General features: G+C 33.5%; 1 protein-coding gene across 3 annotated transcripts in view; it reads right to left on the bottom strand.

The window, feature by feature from the left end:
* LOC115522793 (U2 snRNP associated SURP domain containing) overlaps positions 1 to 23062 on the bottom strand; it is a 54003-nt gene that overhangs the window by 9446 nt on the left and 21495 nt on the right. For 2 of the 3 annotated variants that reach the window (XM_030328411.1, XM_030328412.2), the window contains exons 12-25: positions 22690 to 22901; positions 21713 to 21756; positions 18522 to 18626; positions 17281 to 17347; positions 17040 to 17203; positions 15541 to 15703; positions 15053 to 15132; positions 14281 to 14368; positions 12926 to 13048; positions 8068 to 8224; positions 7249 to 7344; positions 6492 to 6558; positions 3524 to 3683; positions 713 to 823 (exon numbers count right to left, since the gene is read on the bottom strand). In XM_030328411.1, coding sequence (XP_030184271.1) covers positions 713 to 823; positions 3524 to 3683; positions 6492 to 6558; positions 7249 to 7344; positions 8068 to 8224; positions 12926 to 13048; positions 14281 to 14368; positions 15053 to 15132; positions 15541 to 15703; positions 17040 to 17203; positions 17281 to 17347; positions 18522 to 18626; positions 21713 to 21756; positions 22690 to 22901 — 1637 coding nt within the window. The remainder of the gene's footprint in view (positions 1 to 712; positions 824 to 3523; positions 3684 to 6491; positions 6559 to 7248; positions 7345 to 8067; positions 8225 to 12925; positions 13049 to 14280; positions 14369 to 15052; positions 15133 to 15540; positions 15704 to 17039; positions 17204 to 17280; positions 17348 to 18521; positions 18627 to 21712; positions 21757 to 22689; positions 22902 to 23062) is intronic. The other variant, XM_032594674.1, reaches the window with a different exon arrangement.

Below are 23062 nucleotides of genomic sequence, written 5' to 3'. Positions count from 1 at the left end.
CCAGGAGTGCACAGGTCTGTGTGGCACCGAAGCTACTTTACCATAGTGCTGCTCCTCTCACTGGTTCTACACCATTAATAGTTTTAGTGAGTCTAAGTTCTAGTGTTCTAGTCTAGCCTTTTCTTTTCTTTCTCTCTATATAGTCTTTTCTACAATGACAATCAAGGTAGAACTTAATAGCAGTCCCAATAAAATTCCTGGGTTCTTTCAACAATTAACAAATGGGCTTTCTTGTTCTAAATTCTCTGTATATCGCCACAAATTTTTTATGTACTCGAGTTCACCAATGAAGTATGTTACCCCTTGGTGTCCTTCTTTGTAAACAATGGAAAAGGAGTCCTAAATGAACGTCCCAAATTCTAAGTCCATCTTTATCTCTGTGCCACTTCTCAGGGGGTTGTTGGTGTTTTACTGTCACAAATGTTGGCACTTCATATAAGGTCTTCCAGCTTTGAAAGCATGGAATTTCTAGTCCACAGGTAGTATATCCAGAATAAAATGGTGCGCTATTGCTTTCAGACCCTTTCCCAAGTTGAAATGATTGCAAAACATCAAATTTCTAATGTTCCTGTCTACCAGTATTCAGCATTTGCACATCAAAGGATATAATTTGAGATATACTTTTCCTTTAGTGTACTAATATACCAAAATTCTAGGTAGTCAAACAAATTACTTCAGAAAATACGCATTACTGAGCACACTTATTCCTTACTCGTTGAAGAAGTTTATCTCTGTAGTGTTCTACTTGCTCCTGAAAGCTCTGGCCTGGTTTTTTAGGTCTTTTTCCAGATTCCAATTCATCCTGAAACTTCATAACTTTGAGCTGTGAAATAAGACATTTTAAAAATAAATCTTTTCATCATTATAGCTTTCAAGCAGTGCTTTGGTCCTTTAAAAAATTCCTTTTTTCTTTGAAATAAATGTGTAAAAAGGAAAAATATAAACACAGCAAAGCAATATCTGATTGGGACTCAGTCAAAATATAACATCAACATAAAGCTCCCTTATCTGAAGACCATTTGGCAGACAAGCCCAACCATGCAGGATTCAAGCAATCAGGCATGGGCCCACAGGCTCTCTGCACAGCCACATGAGAGGACTCAAAAACCATGAACTATATATAGTTCAGACCCTTAAGAACCTACTTATTATCTCAACACAACGATAATGAATTTGCTATCTGGCTCCCTAAATGTGAGAGGGAAGGGTGCTATACAGGCAAGCATACTTCCAACAAGATATGACAGCCAGCAGGACACAAGATATTTTTTTTAAAGCATTCTTTACAGTTCATGTAGGACCAAACACAGAACTACAGAATTTGAATGTTTCACTCTATTTATACTACAATGTAATCACTGAATATCAAGACATCAAGGAAAGGTGAAATCATATCAGAATATACTTAAGATAGTAAGAATATGTACTAATAAAAAAAATCAGAAACACTTCCATTTCTTGTAATTTATACACAAGCAGAAAACCATTTGCATAAAGCATCCAATACAGCATTGTGTGTATGTATAATATATATTCCACACTTTAATTATGTTAATACAGTTATACAGTAATACATATATATTTGTATGTACACATATATAAAAATGTTTTATTACATAAAGATATCTACATATAACCTTATTAAATGAAGGGAGAACAAGTAAGATGAAATACATGAGGACTCAGGCTGTTGGAGGTGGAAATGGAAAGCACATGGATCCACCGGTTGCAGCGTCAAACCTGCCCACCCTATGTCACCCTATGTCATCCAAAGAGGGGAAGAGAACACTCTGGCCTGACAGGATTATTGTATATGCAAACATCTTAACCTATTTTACTGAGCACTGATAGGTCCTTTAAATGAACTAAATACTACTATAAACATTATGAGGCTTTCCCATAGAATGGGAACAAACTACAAAAACTTTCTTCCATTCAAAGTATTATTTTCACTATTTTTGACTTCATGAACATTTCTCATAAATTCCCCAATTTTTGCCCTTTTTCTATCAGGGTAAATAGAACATCTTAAAACTATCCAGTAGTCTGTTTTGGCATTTAAACGGTATAACTTCATTATCAAGAAAATATATTTTTATTTAACTCCAGAAAGGCAGAGTTCAGTAAGCTTGGGAGGAGTTCTGAGAGTTAAGAAGGGGCATGTGCAACTTGGAAAAAAGAAATCCACAGGTGGAGTGAGGTCACTGATATAGTCCCCTAAAAAATTTGTCAACAAGGGCGCCCTAGCTGACTCAATTGGTTAAACATCCAACTCTTCATTTCGGCTCACAGTTCATGAGTTCAAGCCCCACACTGGGCTCCACAATGACAGTGCAGTGCCTGCTTGGGATTCTCTCCCTTCCCCTGTATCTCCCCTGCTTGAGCTCCCCACCATCCCCTGAGTAAAAGAAATAATTTTTTTTAATTGGTAAAGATTGTATATAAAAAAATATATCCAACACGTTAACTCTGAAAATCCCTCCTCTTCACTTATTACAGACAGTATACTGATTCTGTGTAAGGTTAAAATGAAATACTTTCCCTGTTAACAGTTACTTTGGCTTAATGATATCTGAGAAAGAGTTGGGCAAAAACTTGTACCAGCCCAACAGTGATTAGAGAACTGGAAATAAGGTAATTACTATGGTGGGAACTATAAATTAGTAAGAGGAACAGTGCTGATACATAGCAAACATCCAAAATACTGTTAAATCAATGGACAAAGTATTAAAATACACTCTCAGATATACTTCTGAGACTCTGGACTGACTGCTACACTAACATTTACTACTGGGAATATTTCATCACCTTGAAACAAGGAATAAGGAAGGTTCCCATTACAATACCCTTCCCTCTGATAGGTCTCCTTTTGGTAATTAAAAAAAAAAAAAAAAAGGCATTAAAAAGGACAGGGGACTGAGGGAGGGAAAAGTCAGGCTGAGATAGTTTGGACTCATTCCCATAAGTTTTTCCCCCTTCTTACTGCTAAGTCTCACTTAATGTCTACTCTCCCCACTGAAATAAAATGCAGATGTAACCTAAAGGTGCCAGAAAATAGTTCACTTTTCCTCGTTACATACTATGTACACTCAAATGTAATAATTTTATAATGCCAGTGTAATCTATTCTTAAAATCAATATCTTCAAAAGATCTCCCATGTGCCAGGCACTGGATTTATGATGATGAACAGACAACAGACATGGTTCTTTCCCCTCATGTAAATCAGCACCTAGTAGGGACTAGAAACATTAAACAAGCAAGCTAAAACAAAATAAAACACACACCACAGTACATGTAAAATAACGAGATAAATAGGGAGAAGTAAGCAAATGCACAAGTGTAAGAAAAGGATAGCAGGAGAGAAGAAATGCTTGAACTAAGAGGTCTGTAGGAAGTCAGCTGGTATGAAGGCTTCTAGGCACCGAGAAAATGCACAAAGGAATGATGCCAAGAGGGAGCCTAGGTCAGTGGAAAAGTGAAAGAAGGCCAGTGAAATAGTTTCAACTTCACTGAAATACTGACCTCAATTTCACGAAGTTTAGCTCGTTTTTCCTCACTCATTTCAGAGTACTTAGAAAACTTAGACTCCGTCATTTCTTCTTTGATTGGATTAGAGTACAAATGATGTTCTTCTGATTTGGAACTCTGAGTATCTTCTTCATCCTCACTTTCTTCTTCTTGACTTTGGAAATAAGCAGAATATATCGTATGTCAAGACAGAAAAAAATGTTACATTTTACAGTTTGGCTTTTTTTATTTTTCACTGTCTTAGTCTGTAAATAGTGTTAACAAAACAGGACAATTCATCACTAAAATGTTTTTATAAAATATTTTATCAAATAGACAATTCTATAAAACTCTTCTGTTTCTTCCACATAAAAAGTTTGAGCTTCAACATAATCATTTAAAAACAACTTCTATGTTATCTACAACATTCTACAACTTTCCTTGCAGTGTTAAGTCAAATGAATAATCAATGATTCCCCATACTTTCCAGTTCAGGGTGATTTCAGAACACTTCATGTTAAAAAGGCCAAATGTTTACCCTTTTTTCAGCAGAGCCTATACACTATAAAATACATCAGTCTGTGTCATACATAGTTAACTAAGAAACAAGATAGTAGGTAAAGACCTTATCTGATTAGTACATAATCCCAGGAATAAATGTGTAAATTTTAAATATTATCACATATTAGTACTCAATATCATAGTTGATTCTGAAAATTATACTGTTAGAATCTATGTCAGATAAGAAGAAAATGAAAAACTAAGGGACTACCATGGTAAGGATACAAAGAGGAAAAATTCTCCTATCCTTCCAGAGCAATACAGTGCAAAGAGGCAGGCAACTATTGTAAAGTTGGTCTTGTTTATATGTTTTCTATATATAGAGAAAGGATCTAGATGACTAGATACCAAACATTAACCATATTATTTACTTTTAATATAAGTTATACTTGATAATTTAAGATACATATTTATTTTATGATTTCTATTTTAATTTTGCAGTCCCTGAGCAGTCCATTCTAACTGGTTTTGATTTTAGCTCTTAGTTACCAGTTCTAGGTAACCAGGACTTATTCTTTTAAAGAAATGGAAATTCAAGTCTATAAAACCATACAGAATTCATCATAAATGAAATTAAATTACTATTTGGAAGTTTTCTACAAAGAGTAGTGCTATGTATTTTTTTTAATCACTTTTCTGCCATAAAAAATAATTACTAGTTTCAAAAAAGCATTTTGGATTCAGCCACTAGAGAGCAGTAGTGAGGCATAAAAAAATTTCAAGGACCAGAAAGTTGTATGTGAAAATTATCTTTGCCTTGCTTTATACTTCCATAAAGTTATTTTTATGTTACCGTGATTTATTTAGAGCTCTTAAGGAAAATAAAAATTACATTTCCAGTGATCCATGCCTCACTGTATTCTACTGACTCTATTCTCACTGATTATTTTACTTTCAACAATGAAATGCAGTCATAATCCAAACATTAACACTAATATCAAATTTATGCAAAAAAAGTTAATACCTATAGAAACAAAACAAACTGAAGAAACATTTGAGTTCTGCAATGGCCTTTTATACCCTTCCTTTCCCCTAAATTAATTATCTCATGAATTAACACATGTATTTTAAGCCAGTGATGCTACAATAGTCAGAGATGTTAATAATGTGGTACTGTAGACATTAAAAAGGTTAAAGCACTATTTTAAAGCAAACTGGACTATCCCAATTCCTGTATTCTTCAACAGCCTTGGAGAGGTATTTCCATCAGCAAACCACATCTATATTTTGTTAATATTCCATCATCATCATTGCTGACTTGTTCTGATCACACCAATGTTTCTGGAAAGACATCACTGATGCGAAGTTTTCCTCAGTATATCAAACTGTGTTCCCACAATCACATTTCTTTAACAACAATCTAAATGCTACTAATATCCATTTACTGAATCCATACAATGCCCAAACTGTGCTGGGACACAAAAGGGACTTTTTCCCTTTGTTCACGCTTCCATTTGAGAAGGATAAAAGAACAAAGATTTTTTCTTTCTTTTTTGTTTTTTTAAGCAGAAACCTCTGCTTTGTGTTGAGGTCATCTGTTCTCCTATTTAAAAAAAATTAATTTCCTTTGCAATGATGTAAAAAGCTGTCAGGTTCTACCTAAAAGCTACCAATATAAACTTGCTGGAGAATCTGGGAGCAAGATTCCTATAATCGCATTCAGTATGCAAAAACAATCTTGAGGTGATTACCAAAAAGCAAACTTTGAAATTATAATTTCTCTACATGTTAAAGGAAAGCTTTCTTTAATTCATTCTTAGTTCTTCTGAGATGTTTACATTTTTTTTTTATGTTTATTTATTTTAAGAGAGAGAACGAGAAAGCTCATGCAACCAGGGGAGGGGCAGAGAGAAAAGAAGAGAATCCCAAGCAGGCTCCACACCCAGTGCAGAGCCAACACAGGACTCGGGGCTTGATCTCAGGACAGTGAGATCACGACCTGAGCCAAAACCAAGAGTGGAACTTTTAACCAAATAAGCCACCCAGGCACCCCTGTTTACATTTAAATAATATAACAGAATAGCCATAATGCACTGCTTTTCTTAGCAATGTACAATCCAAATAAAAAGCAGCATAATTTCCCATTCACATTTTAAAAATCACTTTCTGTAAAGCCAAAACAGTATTTCATGACAAAGATTTGAAATAAATGCAGTTGACCATTTAGTAACTACCAAGTGAGAATATATAAACCTAGCATTGAAAAATCAACTCAGAAGCAAAGGGAAACGAGGTACATCAGACCAGAAACCAAAAGCTCTTTATTCACTGGAAAAACAATGAAGAACTAAAAATGATCCTCCCAACAAGGTTTTAAAGAGTGAAGTTTTCCTCTTCACTATTATTTCAAGCATACCTCTTAATGAAAAAGGGAGCTTATATATAATAAGAAACTGAGTAAGTTCAAAACTTAGATTCTTACTTTTGATTTTCTTCTTCTTCTGATTCTTCATGCTGGTCAAATAACTCCCATTTAGAAGTTGTTACAGCTAAACGGAAGGAAAAGGATGTAATTCCATTAAGGTAAATTAGCACTTTGCAGTAGTATAGTAGAAGCCCAGCTCTAGAATTCGAAGTTTATATTACAGAAATTATCTGCCAATTATCTCTTCTTTGAAAACCATTTCTATGTGCTATATTTCTTTCCTCACACCTATGCTATAATTTTATTCAAATTCATGAAGTGACAAATAATGTTATCATTTTTATTTGTGTGCTGAATGGTTAAGATTTATTCATTAGAACCTACAAATATTAACAATTACATACTATAAGCACTTAAGGACACGAATCCAAGTAAGTATGAAAGGCAGGTCTAAACTGCATCTAAAGAGTCAAGCATTATGGGAGGATCAAAGCCTGGTTTCTCTGAAACTGACCTCTAAGTAGATTTCCAAATAGGTGTAACTTCCATCTACATTTTCTACTGAAATGCCTTACCCTGAAAGGTATTAGTGATTTCTTTGATTACTCGCAAAGCATCCAAACTGAAAGATGTACGAAAATTGTAACAACAACCATAATGAAAACTTAGCCACTAGACATAAAATATAGTAACTCCGGGTCTTAAAGTTGAAATGTTGTAAAACGTAAAAAGAAAACATACACACACACACACCAATAATTGATTTTAAGTACTCAATTTTCTAAAGCTTAATATTTATTGTACTTTTACTCACCCTGTGCTTCTAATTCAGATTCATCTACAGCTTCCCATTTTGATGGGGCAACTTTAAATATGGGCTCATTCTTCTTGGAGTCTTCAGTTGCATCCACTAATGAGGAAGGATAAGCCATTAACCCCTACTACTAGATGACTTAAAGAGTTCACGGGTATTCATTCTATTATTAAAAAGTAAAATAAGGCCACACATGGACTAATAATGCTAGTGTCAAGAACAAGGATTATGACTAATCTAATTCTCTACACCTGAGGTCCGATGTTTAAACACAAATACATCAATACAAAATATACAAGTTATTATGATTTCAAGCAAATGGAGAAGTTGGGGCAGTAAAAAAATCTTTAAGGTCTTTACCTAATCACTATTTAAACTATACAATTCTTATACTGTTTAATATTTTCATGCAATTCAAACATACTACAGATTCTGTATACATCCTATGGCCAAAAGTGACTTTAGGCATCTAAGAAACATGAACCCATAAATTATGAATAAAAACAGAACTGACAAAACAAGGCATCTAGGATTATGAGTATAACTGAGAACAAGATTGTGCCTATAGTTTTCATGACAATTAAGACAAAAAGAGAAACTTACTTATACGAGGCTATCCCAATAAAGATATGTGACTAGAAAGAAAACCTTTTTCTTGGCAGAGTCAAATGTATTATTGGGTATTTGAATTTTGAAAAGTCAGAAATAAAAGACAAATTAAAGACTGATACCTTAAACTTTTTCCATATCCACATGTGTGGAAATTAAAGAGTTTTGGAATCAAACTTATTAGCTCATCAGTTTGAAATTTGAACTTACAAGGCACTCCATCAAGATCATCATCAAGACTCTTTATAGGGACTCCGTCAAGATCATCAATGGGAGTAGCATCAATAGGAATTCCATCCACATCTTCTAGAGGTGCACCATCAAGTTCTTCCTCAATGGGGGCACCATCGAGGTCATCTGGTACATCCTACAGAAACATACATACTTGCTGTAACATTTTCCTTTACTAAAGTCATATTGCTATAACTAGGATATACTTCATCCTCCTGTCTGACAAAGAAGCAGTCATTCTTTCATTATTTAAGAAATATCTACCAAGTATTTCTTGATGCCAGGTACCATGTAAGGCACTGAGGATACAATAATAAACAAAAACAAGTTTGTTCCTTTGGTCCCTCATGTAATAGGTCTTACTAGAATTTTCTGGGAGACCAGGGGGTAGGAGGAAGCAGGCAATCATAAAATCACAATATTCAAAGAACTGTGACTATAATGACTGCTACAACAAAGAGGCATATCATACTATTCCAATGTATAAGTAGGTTTCACCTAAAGCGGTCTGAGAAGGCTCAATGATACTGAGTCTTTTTTTTTTTTTTTTAATTTTTTTTTCAACGTTTATTTATTTTTGGGACAGAGAGAGACAGAGCATGAACAGGGGAGGGGCAGAGAGAGAGGGAGACACAGAATCGGAAACAGGCTCCAGGCTCTGAGCCATCAGCCCAGAGCCTGACGCGGGGCAAGAAATCACGGACCGCGAGATCGTGACCTGGCTGAAGTCGGACGCTTAACCGACTGCGCCACCCAGGCGCCCCGATACTGAGTCTTAAATTGACATCTGAAGGATCTCAGGTAAACAAGAGATGTTTTAGAGAGAGGCAAGAATATTTACAAAGGTTTATGGTAGAAGGAAACGTATACTTAAGAAACTGAAACGAGGACCATGTGCTTGGAACAGGGGGGCTAATTAGAATCTCATAGGAATGAAAGTGAAAAGATAACTGGATGAGGATGGTAGAACTGAAGACAAAGGATTCATGAAACAATGATGAGGTGAAAAGCAACAGAATCGTGATGAACAGAATCTGCTACCATTGTGGTGCATCTCTTCATGTACATATTTACTTATATAGCTACTTTAGTTTAATAAAATTAAATCATGCAATATATATTGCTTTATTAGTTCCTTTTTTCAACTAATGCATCATGTATCTTTTCATGTCATCAAATTAAAAAAAAAAAAAAACAACAGTGATCAGGGGGCACCTAGGTGGCTCAGTTAAGCGTCTAACTATTGATTTTGGCTCAGGTCATGATCTCATGGTTCATGATATCAAACCCCACGCTGGGCTCTGCGCTGACAGCACGGAGCCCACTTGGGATTCTCTCTCTCTCTCTCTCTCTCTCTCTCTCTCTCTGCCCCTCCCTGTGGTTTCTCTCTTTCAAAGTAAATAAATAAGCATTTTAAAAAAGTCATCAGAAATCAAAAACTACATGGAGACAAAGAAAATGGAAAAAAAAAAAAAAAAACAAGTCCAAAATCTTTGGGACATAGCAAAAGCAGTTCTAAGAAGGAAGTTTATATCAATATGGGCCTACCTCAAGAAACAAGAAAAATATCAAATAAACACTCTAACCTTACATGTAAAGGAATTAAAAAAAGAAGAACAAAGGCCAAAGCTAGTAGCACTAAAACAGATGAGCAGACACAAACAAAATAGAAACTAAAAAAAATTTTTTTTTAAAAATCAATGAAACCAAGTGCTGGTTCTTTGAAAAGATAAATAAAATTGATAAACCTTTAGCCAGACTCATCTAGAAAAAAGAAGATTCAAATAAATAAAATAAAAATGAAGGAGAAATAACAACCAATACCCCAGAAATACAAAGAATTATAAGAAAATAGTATGAAAAAATCATATGCCAACAAACTGAACAACATAGAAGAAATGGATAACTTCCCAAAAACATTCAATCTCCAAAACTGGAATCAGTAATCAAAATAAAAATCCAAATTAAAATCCAGGACCAGATGGCTTTCCAGGTGAATTCTACCAAACAATTAAAAGAGTCAAAACCTATTCTTCCCAAACTATCCCCAAAAATAGAAGAAGGAAAACTTTCAAATTCATTCTGTAAGACCAGCATTATTCTGACACCAAAATCAGATAAAGACATTAAAAAAAGAAAACTACAGGCCAATATCCCTGTTGAACACAGATGCAAAAAACCTCAACAAAATACTAGCAAACCAAATCCAACAATACATTAAAACAATCATTCACCGTAATCAAGTGGGATTTACTCCTGGGATGTCAGGGTTGTTCAACACTCATCAATCAATGTGATACATCACATTCAAAAAAGGACAAAAACCACATGCTCATCTCAGCGGGGGCAGAAGAAGCATCTAACAAAATACTATATTCATTCGTGATGAAAACTCAGCAAAGTGGGTTTTAGAAAGAATATACCTTAACATAATGAAGGGCATATATGAAAACCCACAGGCTAACATCATATTCAATAGTGAAAAACTGAAAGCTTTTCCTCTAAGAACAGGAATAAGACAAGGATGTTCACTCTCAACACTTCTATTCAACATAGCACTGGAAGTCGTAGCCACAGCAATGAGGTAAGAAATAAAAGGCATCTCAATAGGTAGGGAAAAATAAAACTATTTGCAGATGACACAATACTATACATAGAAAACCTTAAAGACTCCACCAAAAAAACTATTAGAATAAATGAATGCAGTAAAGTTGTAGGATATAAAATATACAGAAATCTGTTACATGTCTATACACTAATTACAAAGTAGTAGAAAGAGCGCTTACAAAAACATTCCCAATTACAACTGCACCAAAAGCAAAAACTACCTAGGAATAAATTTAACCAAGGAGGTAAAATACTTATATTCTGGAATCTATAAAAACTGATGGAAAAAACCAAAGATGACAAAAACCAATGAAAAGATATTCCATACTCACGGACTGGAAGAATTAATATTGTTAAAACATCCATACTACCCAAAGCAGTCTATGGATTCAATGCAATCCCTATCAAAATAACCAATAGCATTTTTCATAGAACTAGAACAAATAATCCTAAAATTTGTATGGAACCACAAAAGACCTCAAACAGCCAAATAAAATAAGAACAAGACAGAGGTAGGACGATCCCAAATTTCAAGATACCTACAAAGCTACAGTAATCAAAACCATGGTACTGGTCCAAAAATAAACACATGATCAACAGAACAGAATATCCAAAAATAAACCCACACCTATAGAGTTAATCTACAACAAAGGAGGCAAGAATATTTAATGAAGAAAAGACGGTTTCTTCAATAAATGCTGGAAAAACTGAACAGCAACATGAAAAAACCAAAATGGACCACTTTGTTACATCATACACAAATCAATTCAAGATGGACTAGAGATCTAAATATGAGACCCAAAACCATAAAACTCCATAAAACAGGCAGTAATCTCTTGGGCACTGGCCTTAGCAACGTATTTACAGATAGGTCTCCTCAGGCAAGGAAAACAAAAGCAAAAATCAACTACTGGAACTACACTAAAACAAAAAGCTTTTGCACAGAAAAGGAAACTCAACAAATCAAACAGGCAACCTACCAGAGGGAGGTGGTGTTTGCATATGATATACTCAATAAGGTGTTAATATCCAAAATATATAAAGAACTTATACAACTCAACACCAAAATGAAACAATCCGATAAGTGGGCAAAAAAGAACCTGACATACACTTAAAAAAAAAAAAAAAAAAAAAGATATACAAATTGCTCAACAGACACATGAAAGTAGGCTCAACATGAAAGTAGATGATTAAGCATCAGGGAAATGCAAATCAAAACCCACAAGGAGACATATCACCTCACACCAGTAAGAATGGCTGGTATCAAAAGGACAAGAAATAACAAGTGTTGGCAAGGATGTGGAGAAAAGGGAACCATCATGTACTACTGGTAGGAATGTAAACTGGTGAAACTACTGTAGAAAACAGTATGAAGATTCCCCAAAAATTTAAAAACAGAAATACCGTATGATCCAGTAACTCCACTGCTGGGTATTTACCCAAAAAAACCCCAAAAACACTAATTCAAAAACATAAATGCACCCCTATTTTTATTTCAGCATTATTTACAGTAGCCAAGATATGGAAATAACCAAAGTATCTACCGACAAATGAATGGATGTGGTATACACACGTACACACACACTACTCACTCATAAAAAGAATGGATTCTTGCCATTTGTGACAACAGAGATAGACCTAGAGAGTATTATGCTAAGTGAAATAATTCAGAGAAACACAAATACCATACGATTTCATTTATATACAGAATGTAAAAAACAAAAACAAAATAGACTCTTAAACACAGAGAACTGGTAGTTGCAAAAAGGAAGCAAAAAGAGATTAAGATGTACAAACTTCCAATTATAAAATAAATAAGTCACAGAGATGAAAAGTATAGCATGAGGAACATAATAACATCGTAATAACATTGTATGGTAACTACACTTATCATGGTGAGCATCAAGTAATGTATAGAATTGCTGAATCACTACACTGTACACCTGAAACTAATATAACACTGTATGTCAACTATACTCAATAATTACCAAAAAAAAAAAAAAAATGTGGAGGTACCCAGTTACCCAATTTTCACGTAAGGAAACAAAACAGAGAATTACTATTATACATAATTTCCTCTCCTGGGCTCCAGCAATTCCAAGAACAAAAATCCACAAGTTAGTGGTAAATACTAGGTATTTTTCACAAAGAAATACTATTCACATCTGTAACATACAGTATCCCCAGAAATCAATTCTAAAATAATCAGACAAATACATTGAGTACCTACCTCTGTTTCCTTTTCTTCAATAATATTTACAAGTCCTAAGAAAATATTTTGTAGTTTGATCAAAAATGGTTCTGGATAAATTGCCCAATCCTCCCATGCTCTGAAACAGGTCATTACCCGTTGCTAAATAAACAGGAAAAAGACAACAAATTATTATTTTAGGGCAATGTCTCAAACTTCATCTCATGAAAATGACCATCACGATTTGCTCTATTTCCTTTAAACCAAGATTCTTGATAAAAAACAATTTAACTATCATTATATTTTTAAAAAATCAATGTCACCTTCTAACTAAAAGGGAATTAGAAATAAAAATAATGAAAAAGAAACAGTAACTATTTTGTTCTTGACCATCTAAGATCAATGCCCCATACCACAAGTGGTACACGAGGCCACAATCTGGGAATAACTTAGAAATTTATGACAGTTGGATACCAGGGTAGCCAAGTTTTGACCCGAATTCCTTTATGGTCCAATGAAGTACTTTCTTGATTCTGGATATACTTTTCTCTTTCCATCCCTAAACCTTTCTACAAGCTCTAATTTATAGCCAAAATTTTTAAATGTAGTTGTTTAAATTCCCTAATTGGTGGGGTCACTGGGCATCTTCCCAAGTTAAAAATTTCCTAAAAAAAAAAAAAAAAAAGGAAAGAAAAAAAAAGTTTTTTTTTTTTTTAAGTTCATTTATTTTGAGAGAGAGCACCAGGGAGGGGCAGAGAGAGAAGGAGAGAAAGAATTCCAAGCAGGCTCCAAACTGTCAGCGCAGAGCCCAACACAGGGCTGGAATCCACACACCTGTGAGATCATGACCTGAGCTGAAATCAAGAGTCAGACACTTAACCTACTGAGCCACACCCAGGCACCCTCCCATAGCTAAAAATTTCATTCCATGAAAGGTCTTCCTCCCATGGAAGTAATATCTATTTATTCCATTATAAGCAAGATTTTTTGTTTGGCTTTCTTAACACTGATTTACAAAGAAAGAGGTTATAAAAAGTAACTGAATACATTTTCTAAGCATGAATAACCAAAATTATGTTCCTATTCCAGCCAAATTATATATACCATTCTAAAACAAGTGATATTCTGAATTTTTGGTGGTAAGACTAATATTTAAAACATTTAAATAAAATACTTCAAACTTAACACCGAACAAAACAACACTAGATAAAATATTTCAAAATTTCAGATATTTCTGATACTGAAGATAAAATGGCAGTAAATCTTAAAACAATAATTTCTGAAAGATGCACATTATGTCCTATACTTGTCCTATGTACTTCTCTAGCCCTCCAATGTGCTTGCCAGCCCCTACCCCCTGCTTAACACTAGGGAAAAAAATAAAATAAACATACCTTAAAGTTTTCAGACTGTAAATGGCCTTGAATTGTACGATAGGTAGCATTGAGGTCTGAAAATATCTGACATAACTTTGTTTCAAAACTGAAATTCAAAGAATATAGATTTATGATAGAATTTATTTAAAAACCCCCATTCTACTTCAGCATGCTAGCAAATGAAAAAAACTCTTAAACTCAAAAAAAGAAAAAAAAAAAAAAACCTCATAGATTAATCAAGTAACTCTTCAAAAATCAATAACTAGATGTCTAAACTCTTAACACTGAACTCCTTATTCTGTATGGTTATGCCAAGAATTAGTTTCCTTGATTAACAAGGAACTTTACATTTATGATACATTAAGTTACCTAAACTGACCTCTGTTTTATATTAGGAAAAGTTAAGTGACTTGTCCAAGGCAAAAAAACTAGTTAGATTGAACAGCTAGATTAAAACAGTTCACGTTCTGTCTTTGGTCTCTTCCTTTATGCCTCTTATTATTTCTATTGTTTCTGTTTATTTACTACACAACTGGCTAAATATGCAATAGAAATATAAAGTTATTTTTTAACGCTTATTTGTTCTAGTGTAATTTATCAAAAAACTAATATGAAAACTTTGAAAAAATTTAGCTTAAAGTGGATTAATGAATGCAACCTGATTTTTTAGAAAATTCTATGAACTATAAAGAAATTCAAATTAATTAACATTAACAAAATAATTCTCTCTTCTGAATTCCTTACCCTTAAATATTATTTCAGGAATATCAGCTTACAACATTATACTTACAATTTTCTATAATATGAAGCATTGGCAACTTTGGCTGAAGAGTTATACAAAACATCAGAAACCAAATATAATCTGGCAATCTAGAATACCAAAAGATAACATAAATGAGATTAAAAATAAAAACGAGCAGCAAATAATATAGCTAGAAAAAAATCCGTATTGAAATTTTTTGCAATTAGTGGCATAAGGCTAATGTTTAGCTATAACACTCACAGCTAATTAGAAGGGTTATAAGAAATTCAACATTCCTGAAGCCACTACTTTGGCAGGGATAAAATATGTAACTCATTTCTATTTCAACCGGTTGATAATCTGCACATCAATTAACATAACAAGTTTCCCAGGCAGAAGGAAAATAAGACTGCATAGGAAAGATTTCTTCAGTCAAGTTCTTCATGTAAAAAGGAAACCAATTTCAATCCAAAATGAAGTCAACTATTATTTCTTTTACTTAATTAATGTTCCATAAAGAGAAATTATGCCCATACCTTTTTAGGGAGGGGTGTTTTTAAGATGGACAATGACTCAGTAATGCAATCCACTATTTCTTCAGCAGCTTCAGCATTATTAAGACAAAAAACCATTGCATCTCCAATATCATTTTTCCTTGGAGTTAACCCCCTCAGGATTTCTTCTAATTTGTCCCTCTGTCTGAATACAAATGTTTTTAACATAAATATTTATAGACATAAATTTCAAATGCCATTATAGTTTCTGCTCACAAACTAATTTCTTTAAAACCCACTCAGATAAAATTCTGAAGACTAAATTGTGTTAAGTCTGATTTGAGTCCCCCAAATACATTACATTTCTTTCAAGAACTTAACATGGGGGAAGAATACTTTCTCATAAATAAATAATTCAGTGATTTTTAGTTTTCAAATAAAGTAAATTTTAAATTATGGGCATTTTTTTGCAAGAAGTGTTTGTGAGTGTCCCAGTCCTATTATCCCATTACAATGGAAAAAAGCCTTCATGTTCTTTACTTTCTTTTGAAGGAAGTCAGTTACTTTAGCACTTCTGCATCAGATCACAACAGGCTAAAAGCAGGGGATGACAAACTGTCTATAAAGGATCAGATAATAAATATTTCAGGCAATGCAGATCATATAGTCTCTCTTGTAGTTACTCGACTCCACTGCTATTAACACCAAAGCAGCCATAGACAACAAGTTAAAATGAAATAAAAAGGAAAAAAAAGGAGGGGAGAGGGCATGACTGTGTTCTAATAAAACTTTATTTACAAAAACAGGAGGCAGCCAGATTTAGCCTATAGGCAGAGTTTGCAGATCCCTGGAAAAAATGATGAAAATACATCTTAAGAAGCAAATAGGCTTCAAAAATATATAGCTCTCCATTAGCAAATGCTTTCACAAACAATGAATCAATGCAGCTAGCATTAAGATTTACTCTACACAGTTGAGTATATACTCCTATATGCCATAACCTCTTAGCCAATTTTCTTCCATGAGGACCTCCTCTTAATATTTAATAGCTGTATTTGTTTCTGCTTCTTAAACCAGTCTAACTTCACTGTACCCATAATGACTGAGCACTGATAAATATGTTTCCATGTTGGCCACACATTGTAAACTCTTGTGGAAAGGCTTTGAACAGTCAACCATATGATTTCACAAAGCTCTACAGTAATTTTTCCTCTTTAATGCTGCATTCAGAGAGGCAAGAATTCTAAGGGTCCCAATATAATTTCTCTAAAAACCACAAGTATTCCATTGCTACAGAATCATTGCTTAAGAGACCATCACTACTCTTCATCAGTAGGAAGAGACAAAGGTCAATAGAATACATACTTATACTTACCAAGATATTTAAAATTACAAAGCAATACAATGTTGGTATTCTAAACATTCACAAGTAAAAGAAACAATTCACATTTTAGAGTTAACATCTTAATAAGATATTAATTAAAGCAATTATTAAAGTGACTTTTCTGAATATGTTAACAGAAAAGGAAAAAAATTCTTACTCTTCCTTAAGTGCTCCCTTTTTACTAGGCTCCTCTACAAAAGCTTCTGTTTCTTGTTCTTCTGACATCCCATGCAGGTATGGATTTAATGGTGGTGGCCTCCAAAAAGATCCATTTTTGAACATACGAAAATCTTCCGTCCGCCACTTAGTCGGAGAATCTCCCTAATAAATGTACAGAATGTTATTAGAACGGTAAAATACTCAGAGTCAAAATTAACAAAGCAATTGATTCCACTTGCCTGCAGAATAGAATAAAGCTTCCACCTATAGTAAACATGGGCTGGTGTCTGGTTTTCAAATAAGAATCTAAAACAAAACAAACCCAAAAAACAAAAATTAATCATATTAAGTGTCTTCAAGTAAATATAAACAAATCAGAAATACTACTTGCCTATTTCATTTAAAATAAAAACCAAAAGCAAAGATCCCTGAAGAAAAATACTTACCCATTGCCTTCTGCCATCTATCCCCTTCCTCACCCTAGCCCCCAGACAGCCTTTGTGACTAATGTTAGTACTCAGAAGGTATGTATGCATCTTACAATCAATGTTATTGAACGCTTACATGTAGGCTATTGTATCTGGCAGTGGAGAGATTTTCCAAAGATAGAAATTTCAAAAGCAGTGTATTTTAAAGACTTAAGAGTGTTAAATGAATGCCTTAGATACCACAGCTATTCAGAAGATAAGCAATTTTCTATAAATCTCCATTATTCTACTATATCTCACTTATGAAGGACTTTCATTGAAAAGCACAGAGTATTTTCCTCCTAGAGACTGCTAAAAACAATGTTATGCAGTTAACTAAATCAAAATCAGATGGAAAACTGATCCAAGTGCATCCTATTTACTAAAACTGTCTTCTCATTCCTACGACAAAAATAACCCCAAACTTCTAGAACTTTATTCTTGGAAATATTTTTAATTCCAAAAAACAAAGGTGTTTTTTTTTTTTTTAATGTTTATTTTTGAGAGACAGGGAGAGAGAGACAGAGCATGAGCAGGAGAAGGGCAGAGAGAGAGGGAGACACAGAATCTGAAGTAGGCTCCAGGCTCTCAGCTGTCAGTACATAGCCCGATGCGGTGCTCAAACTCAGACTGCAATATCATGACCTGAACTGAAGTCAGCCGCTTAACCGACTGAGCCACCCAGGTGCCCCTAAAAGTTTTTTTTAAACGCACACCTGAGGACAAACAAAATGTGGTTTATACAGGCAATGGACTATTATTCAGCTTTAAAGGTAAGGAAATTCTGACACATGCTACAACATGGATGAACCTTGAAGACATTATGCTAAATGAAATAAGCAAGTCTCAACATACAAATACTGAATGATTCCACTTATACGAGGTACTCTGCACAATAATATGAATGTACTTAACGCCATTCAACTATACACGTAAAAATGGCAAAAATGATACATTTTGTTATATGTATATTTTACCACAGTAAAAAAAAATTTAAAAGAAAAAAAGCACACCTGAACATAGGATTGTTGATTTCTCTGTTCATAATCATAGCTTCAAACATTGGCCCTTCACGTACAACAAACTCTATCATTCGATGTATCAGGGCGAGTAAATTCCTACAACAACAACACAGTTAAAGAAAATGGATTCAGACCTACCACTACATAAAACTATACTTGTCCTAAGTTACTATCATTGTGCAGAAAAAGATTATTCTGCTGACTAATACAAAATTTTATACCAAAAAAATAACCTGGAGCATATGTTAATGCCTTCCTTGTGCATTAAGAGGGAGCAGGATAATGGGGACAGGGGAGTTGGAGGGGAAGGAAAGGAGAAGGGAGGGTGGGAAACCACAACACAGCTTCTTAGCAATAAAGTTTTAATTTTTTAAATGCCACTTAATTTTATTTTCAAAATGCAAAACATTAAATTATGAATCACAACTAATTGGAAAGCTGCAAATATATAAAAACAGTAAACTCAGAGCTTACATGTTATCATAGCCATCTAAAAACTTACATACTATCTCAGTTTTAAAAGAAAATATTCCTAAACCAAGCACTTTTGTGGTGGTATTGAAACGTTATATACATAACTATAATTTATAAAAAAGCAGAACTATTTAACAAGTTTAAGGCCTGATTTAATAAAAAATCCATCCAACTCCTGTGCTTTTCTGGTACACATATAGCAGATGGAGTTTTTATTGAATCTGACCTTTAATGAGGCAACATCCCTTTGGATCACACTTCAAACTAGTTCACACCACTCATGACATGTATAATTCTGCCTGCGTATTATGACTCAATGAAGCAATTATATTGCCAAAGACTTAAATGGAGTCCGCTTTCCAAAATATTCCAAAAACAGGGACATGGTGAGATGCTTTTCCCACTTTTCAAAACAATTACTTTCCAATATCTAAGCCAAAAAGAAACTTGTAACTTTTTAGTACATTTTATTGGTTGGGCTCATAGAAAATCTTTATTTTCAAACTCTAGGTCCTAAAATCATGTGATATATAACACTATTTTAGACATTGATTACAGCATCAAGCAAAAATGACTCAGCTTATTATAAGCTGCTTTTGATTTCTCACTTCACCAGTCCCCCAACATACAAAGTTGGCAAATAATAATTGGGAAAAGCAAAAGGATATTGGCTCTTGGTACAAGGCACACACTAAATTACACCTTTAGCATTCCCAGCTCAAATTAAGTTCATATAAATGCTAGAATATGAATAGAGTTATAGAATAAGACAGATTTTTTTGGCTCTATAAAGCACTGCTTCAGAGTACATAAACAGTAAAATAATTTATCTCATGGTCATTATAATTATTTTCTTACAGTTTTCAAACAAAACTAATTAAATGGACACTAAAATTTCAACATAGTGAAAAAAATTAATTTTTTTGACCTCTTTAGATCAAAAAAATTATATGAAAGTTTAAATCTTTAATAAAGGGGAAACTATATTTAAAACTATTCATTCAACCTCAAAATTGTTAAAACAAAAAACCAAAAGCATCAATTTTAAATCTAAAAACTAGTATTAATAGTTCTGCAAATAGGCAGTTCTTGATATCCAAATAAGAATGTATTCTTGGCATCCATACAGCTAACGATATCATTTTGAGGGAAGGGAGATAATGTAAAGTTATGATTCAGTTCCAAAACTCCCACTGGTATGTGCCAAATTGAAGTGAAGGGAAATTTTATGTGAATATCATAATATATAAAATCAATTACTAGGGGGACAAATGGTATACATACAGAAACTTATACAAATTAAGTCAAATGCAACTTGACTTGAATATTATAGATGAAAAATGGTTTAGCAAGTTTAAAACAAAGGATTCACTGTAATGGTGAGTTAAGACTTTTCAACAAAATATTTACTCAAAATTTAGTTTTGAAATAAGCTGAGCCACATGTAAAGCTACTACTGGATATATGCTTTTTAAATGCTACAAAAATACTTTCCTGTGAGTGCTTTTTTATCAGTGGAAAAAAAAACCCACTATAGTTTTAAATAGGCTTGTAAACTGATAAAATCTATTTTAGAAAATTTAAAGTTTAAAAATATTTAAACGTTTCATGTGATTATTTAAAATCAAAATCTGACAATTAGTTTGTTGCTAACCCGAATTCAAGATTATTAAAGAATTGTAATCACACAGCTTTTTCCTTAAAGATTGTGTATTTAACATCATTTTTAAAAGGGTGACTTTTCTATCAGAATGAAACAGTGTAGTACAAAAAGAGGATATATTTTAAAGTGCATTATTTTATTTTAAAATGGCAATTATCTTACTCTGGGCAATAACAACCAAAAAAAAAAAAAAAACCAAAAAATTGTCTCTCAGTTATAATAAAACCACATTTATTGGAGTCGATCGTACCAATGTCTGGTCAAAAACTGTATACTTTCCCAATCCATCCCATGATGTTTTCCTGGTCCCCCGCTGCCGCAGACAGTTCAGCTGGTGTTGCTCACCAAGGCCAATGTCAAAGAGAATTTGGTATTCTTTTGTGTTCATTTATTATTCAACCAGTGTTGTGTTCCTGTGTTTGGGAAAAGGCTTAGCTTGACTGAGCAAGAGCATACCTAGAGCATGAATTCTTCTGCTTTATCATTATGTTGAAAACGAAAAAAAGGAAGAAAGGAAAATAAAAGAATTCCAAATACCTTTGTTACCATGAAGAAAAGTTTCTAGTATGTTCAGTGTTCATGAAATGAATTGGTAGTAATTCCTAATCAATTAGAAAAAAACCAAAGCTATGCCCTTCAGTAAGGAGTACTCAAACTAAAGTTGCATAAACACAGATCATTCAGGAACAAAGAGAAAAAAAAACAGATGGGTCAAAATGTAACATTATACACAATTTAAGATACATTTAAAATACTATTTTCCCATCACAATAGTCTATTATTAAACAACTCCATATTAAATCTATTAAACACCTTCTAACTACTAAAGCTATAAAATCCCCTACATTGGTAACAATAAAAACAAAAAGATAAGGACATAAAATTGCAAAGTACACTAAAGTTAGTCACATATCCCCCCCAAAAAGTACTGGGAAGGAACCATTGCTCAGTCAAGATATTACCTTTTCCTCAACACCATTTTTTTTTAATTCAGAAGGGGATATTGTCTATATTTAGATCAGTAATAATAAAGAAAAACATGTACCTTTCTGTTGGGATAACCACTTTGACTATGGCTTGCGACAGAGTCTGTATATGAAGTCACATCAGATAATAAACATAGAATATGTGAGTATTGTTAACAAGTAACAAGCAAAAATATACATAATGCATTGAAAACACTACACATCTAATCACAAGTTTTGCAGGCAATGACTGCATTTGAAGTAATTATACACTAAGCAATTACATAAATGCAAATGGATGTGTTCAGTGAACAATAAATGTTCACCAAATGCAAAGAATCAGAACATTCCTGCCAGAATGCACATCAATGCACTGAAATAGGTACTACACTGAGAATTATCAGATAAAGATTTTAATTTGTGAAATTAATTAACTGTTTGCCTCTGACCATACAGTTTGCTACTTTGTTCCCAAGCCTTTAAAACCAGCCCTGTCATTTTAAGTGTAATTATTTCATAATAGAACCAACAAATTCTTATAAACTTGAAATTAAGTTGGTTTTATGTTTAATAAAAAGAAAATACTCACCCTTTGCTTTTACTAGAGTAGTTAACTGTTTTTTTAAAAAAAACCACATATGCTCTCAAATACTCTAATGCCTCAGACCTTGAGAATTAAATTAGCTAGCAGCCATCCAAACAGTTTAACTATTTAGGTCTTTCTAATTGAAAAGTCACTTAACCAAATACAAAGTATCACTTTCTCAGAACAAAGTTAATTTAGATATTGCACTTAAGCAAACCTGGATACAACAGTGGACAAAGGAAAAAAAACTTAAGTGGTCAAAAAAGGAATGGTAGCCACAAATAAAAATATGACCTAGTATTTCAATACAGGGTTTCCACGGGCTAAGGCAGGGAACACATCTACTTATTTCTTTAAGAGTTGCCAAACAAAATTACACACACATTTTCTATAAAATTATTGAAAAGAAATACTACCATAGATTTAGTATTTACAAATTAGATGCGGCCCTATGTACATTTTTTAAATTACCTTCTCAAAATCCTCCTTGTTTTTAGGTGGCGGTAACATTGGAGCATTGGGGTTTTTTAACCTCTCTCTAGGCTGCGCATTAAAAGGCAGTCCTGATGGAGGTGGGGGAAGCGTATGTTCCATCATAGAAGGCGGAATGTATATTGGATGTGGAGGAATAGGCACAGCTTTACCCCAACCTAGCTTCATTTCAAAAGACATAATCATCTTTCCTACAAAAAAAGAAAAGAAAGGTCACCCTGGTAACTCTCAAAAGAAAATAAAAGATGACTGATAATTTGAATTAATTTTAACCTTTCCATTTCTGGTCTATTTTTCCCCTAGAGTTTTCGTAAGTATTTCCAGAACGAGGAAAAGTCTGAATTCTATCAAG

Source organism: Lynx canadensis, chromosome C2 (assembly GCF_007474595.2).
Source record: "Lynx canadensis isolate LIC74 chromosome C2, mLynCan4.pri.v2, whole genome shotgun sequence".
Classification (NCBI taxonomy): domain Eukaryota; kingdom Metazoa; phylum Chordata; class Mammalia; order Carnivora; family Felidae; genus Lynx; species Lynx canadensis.
The sequence above is the reverse complement of the archived record's forward strand: the minus strand, read 5'-3'. Positions and strand labels throughout refer to the sequence as shown.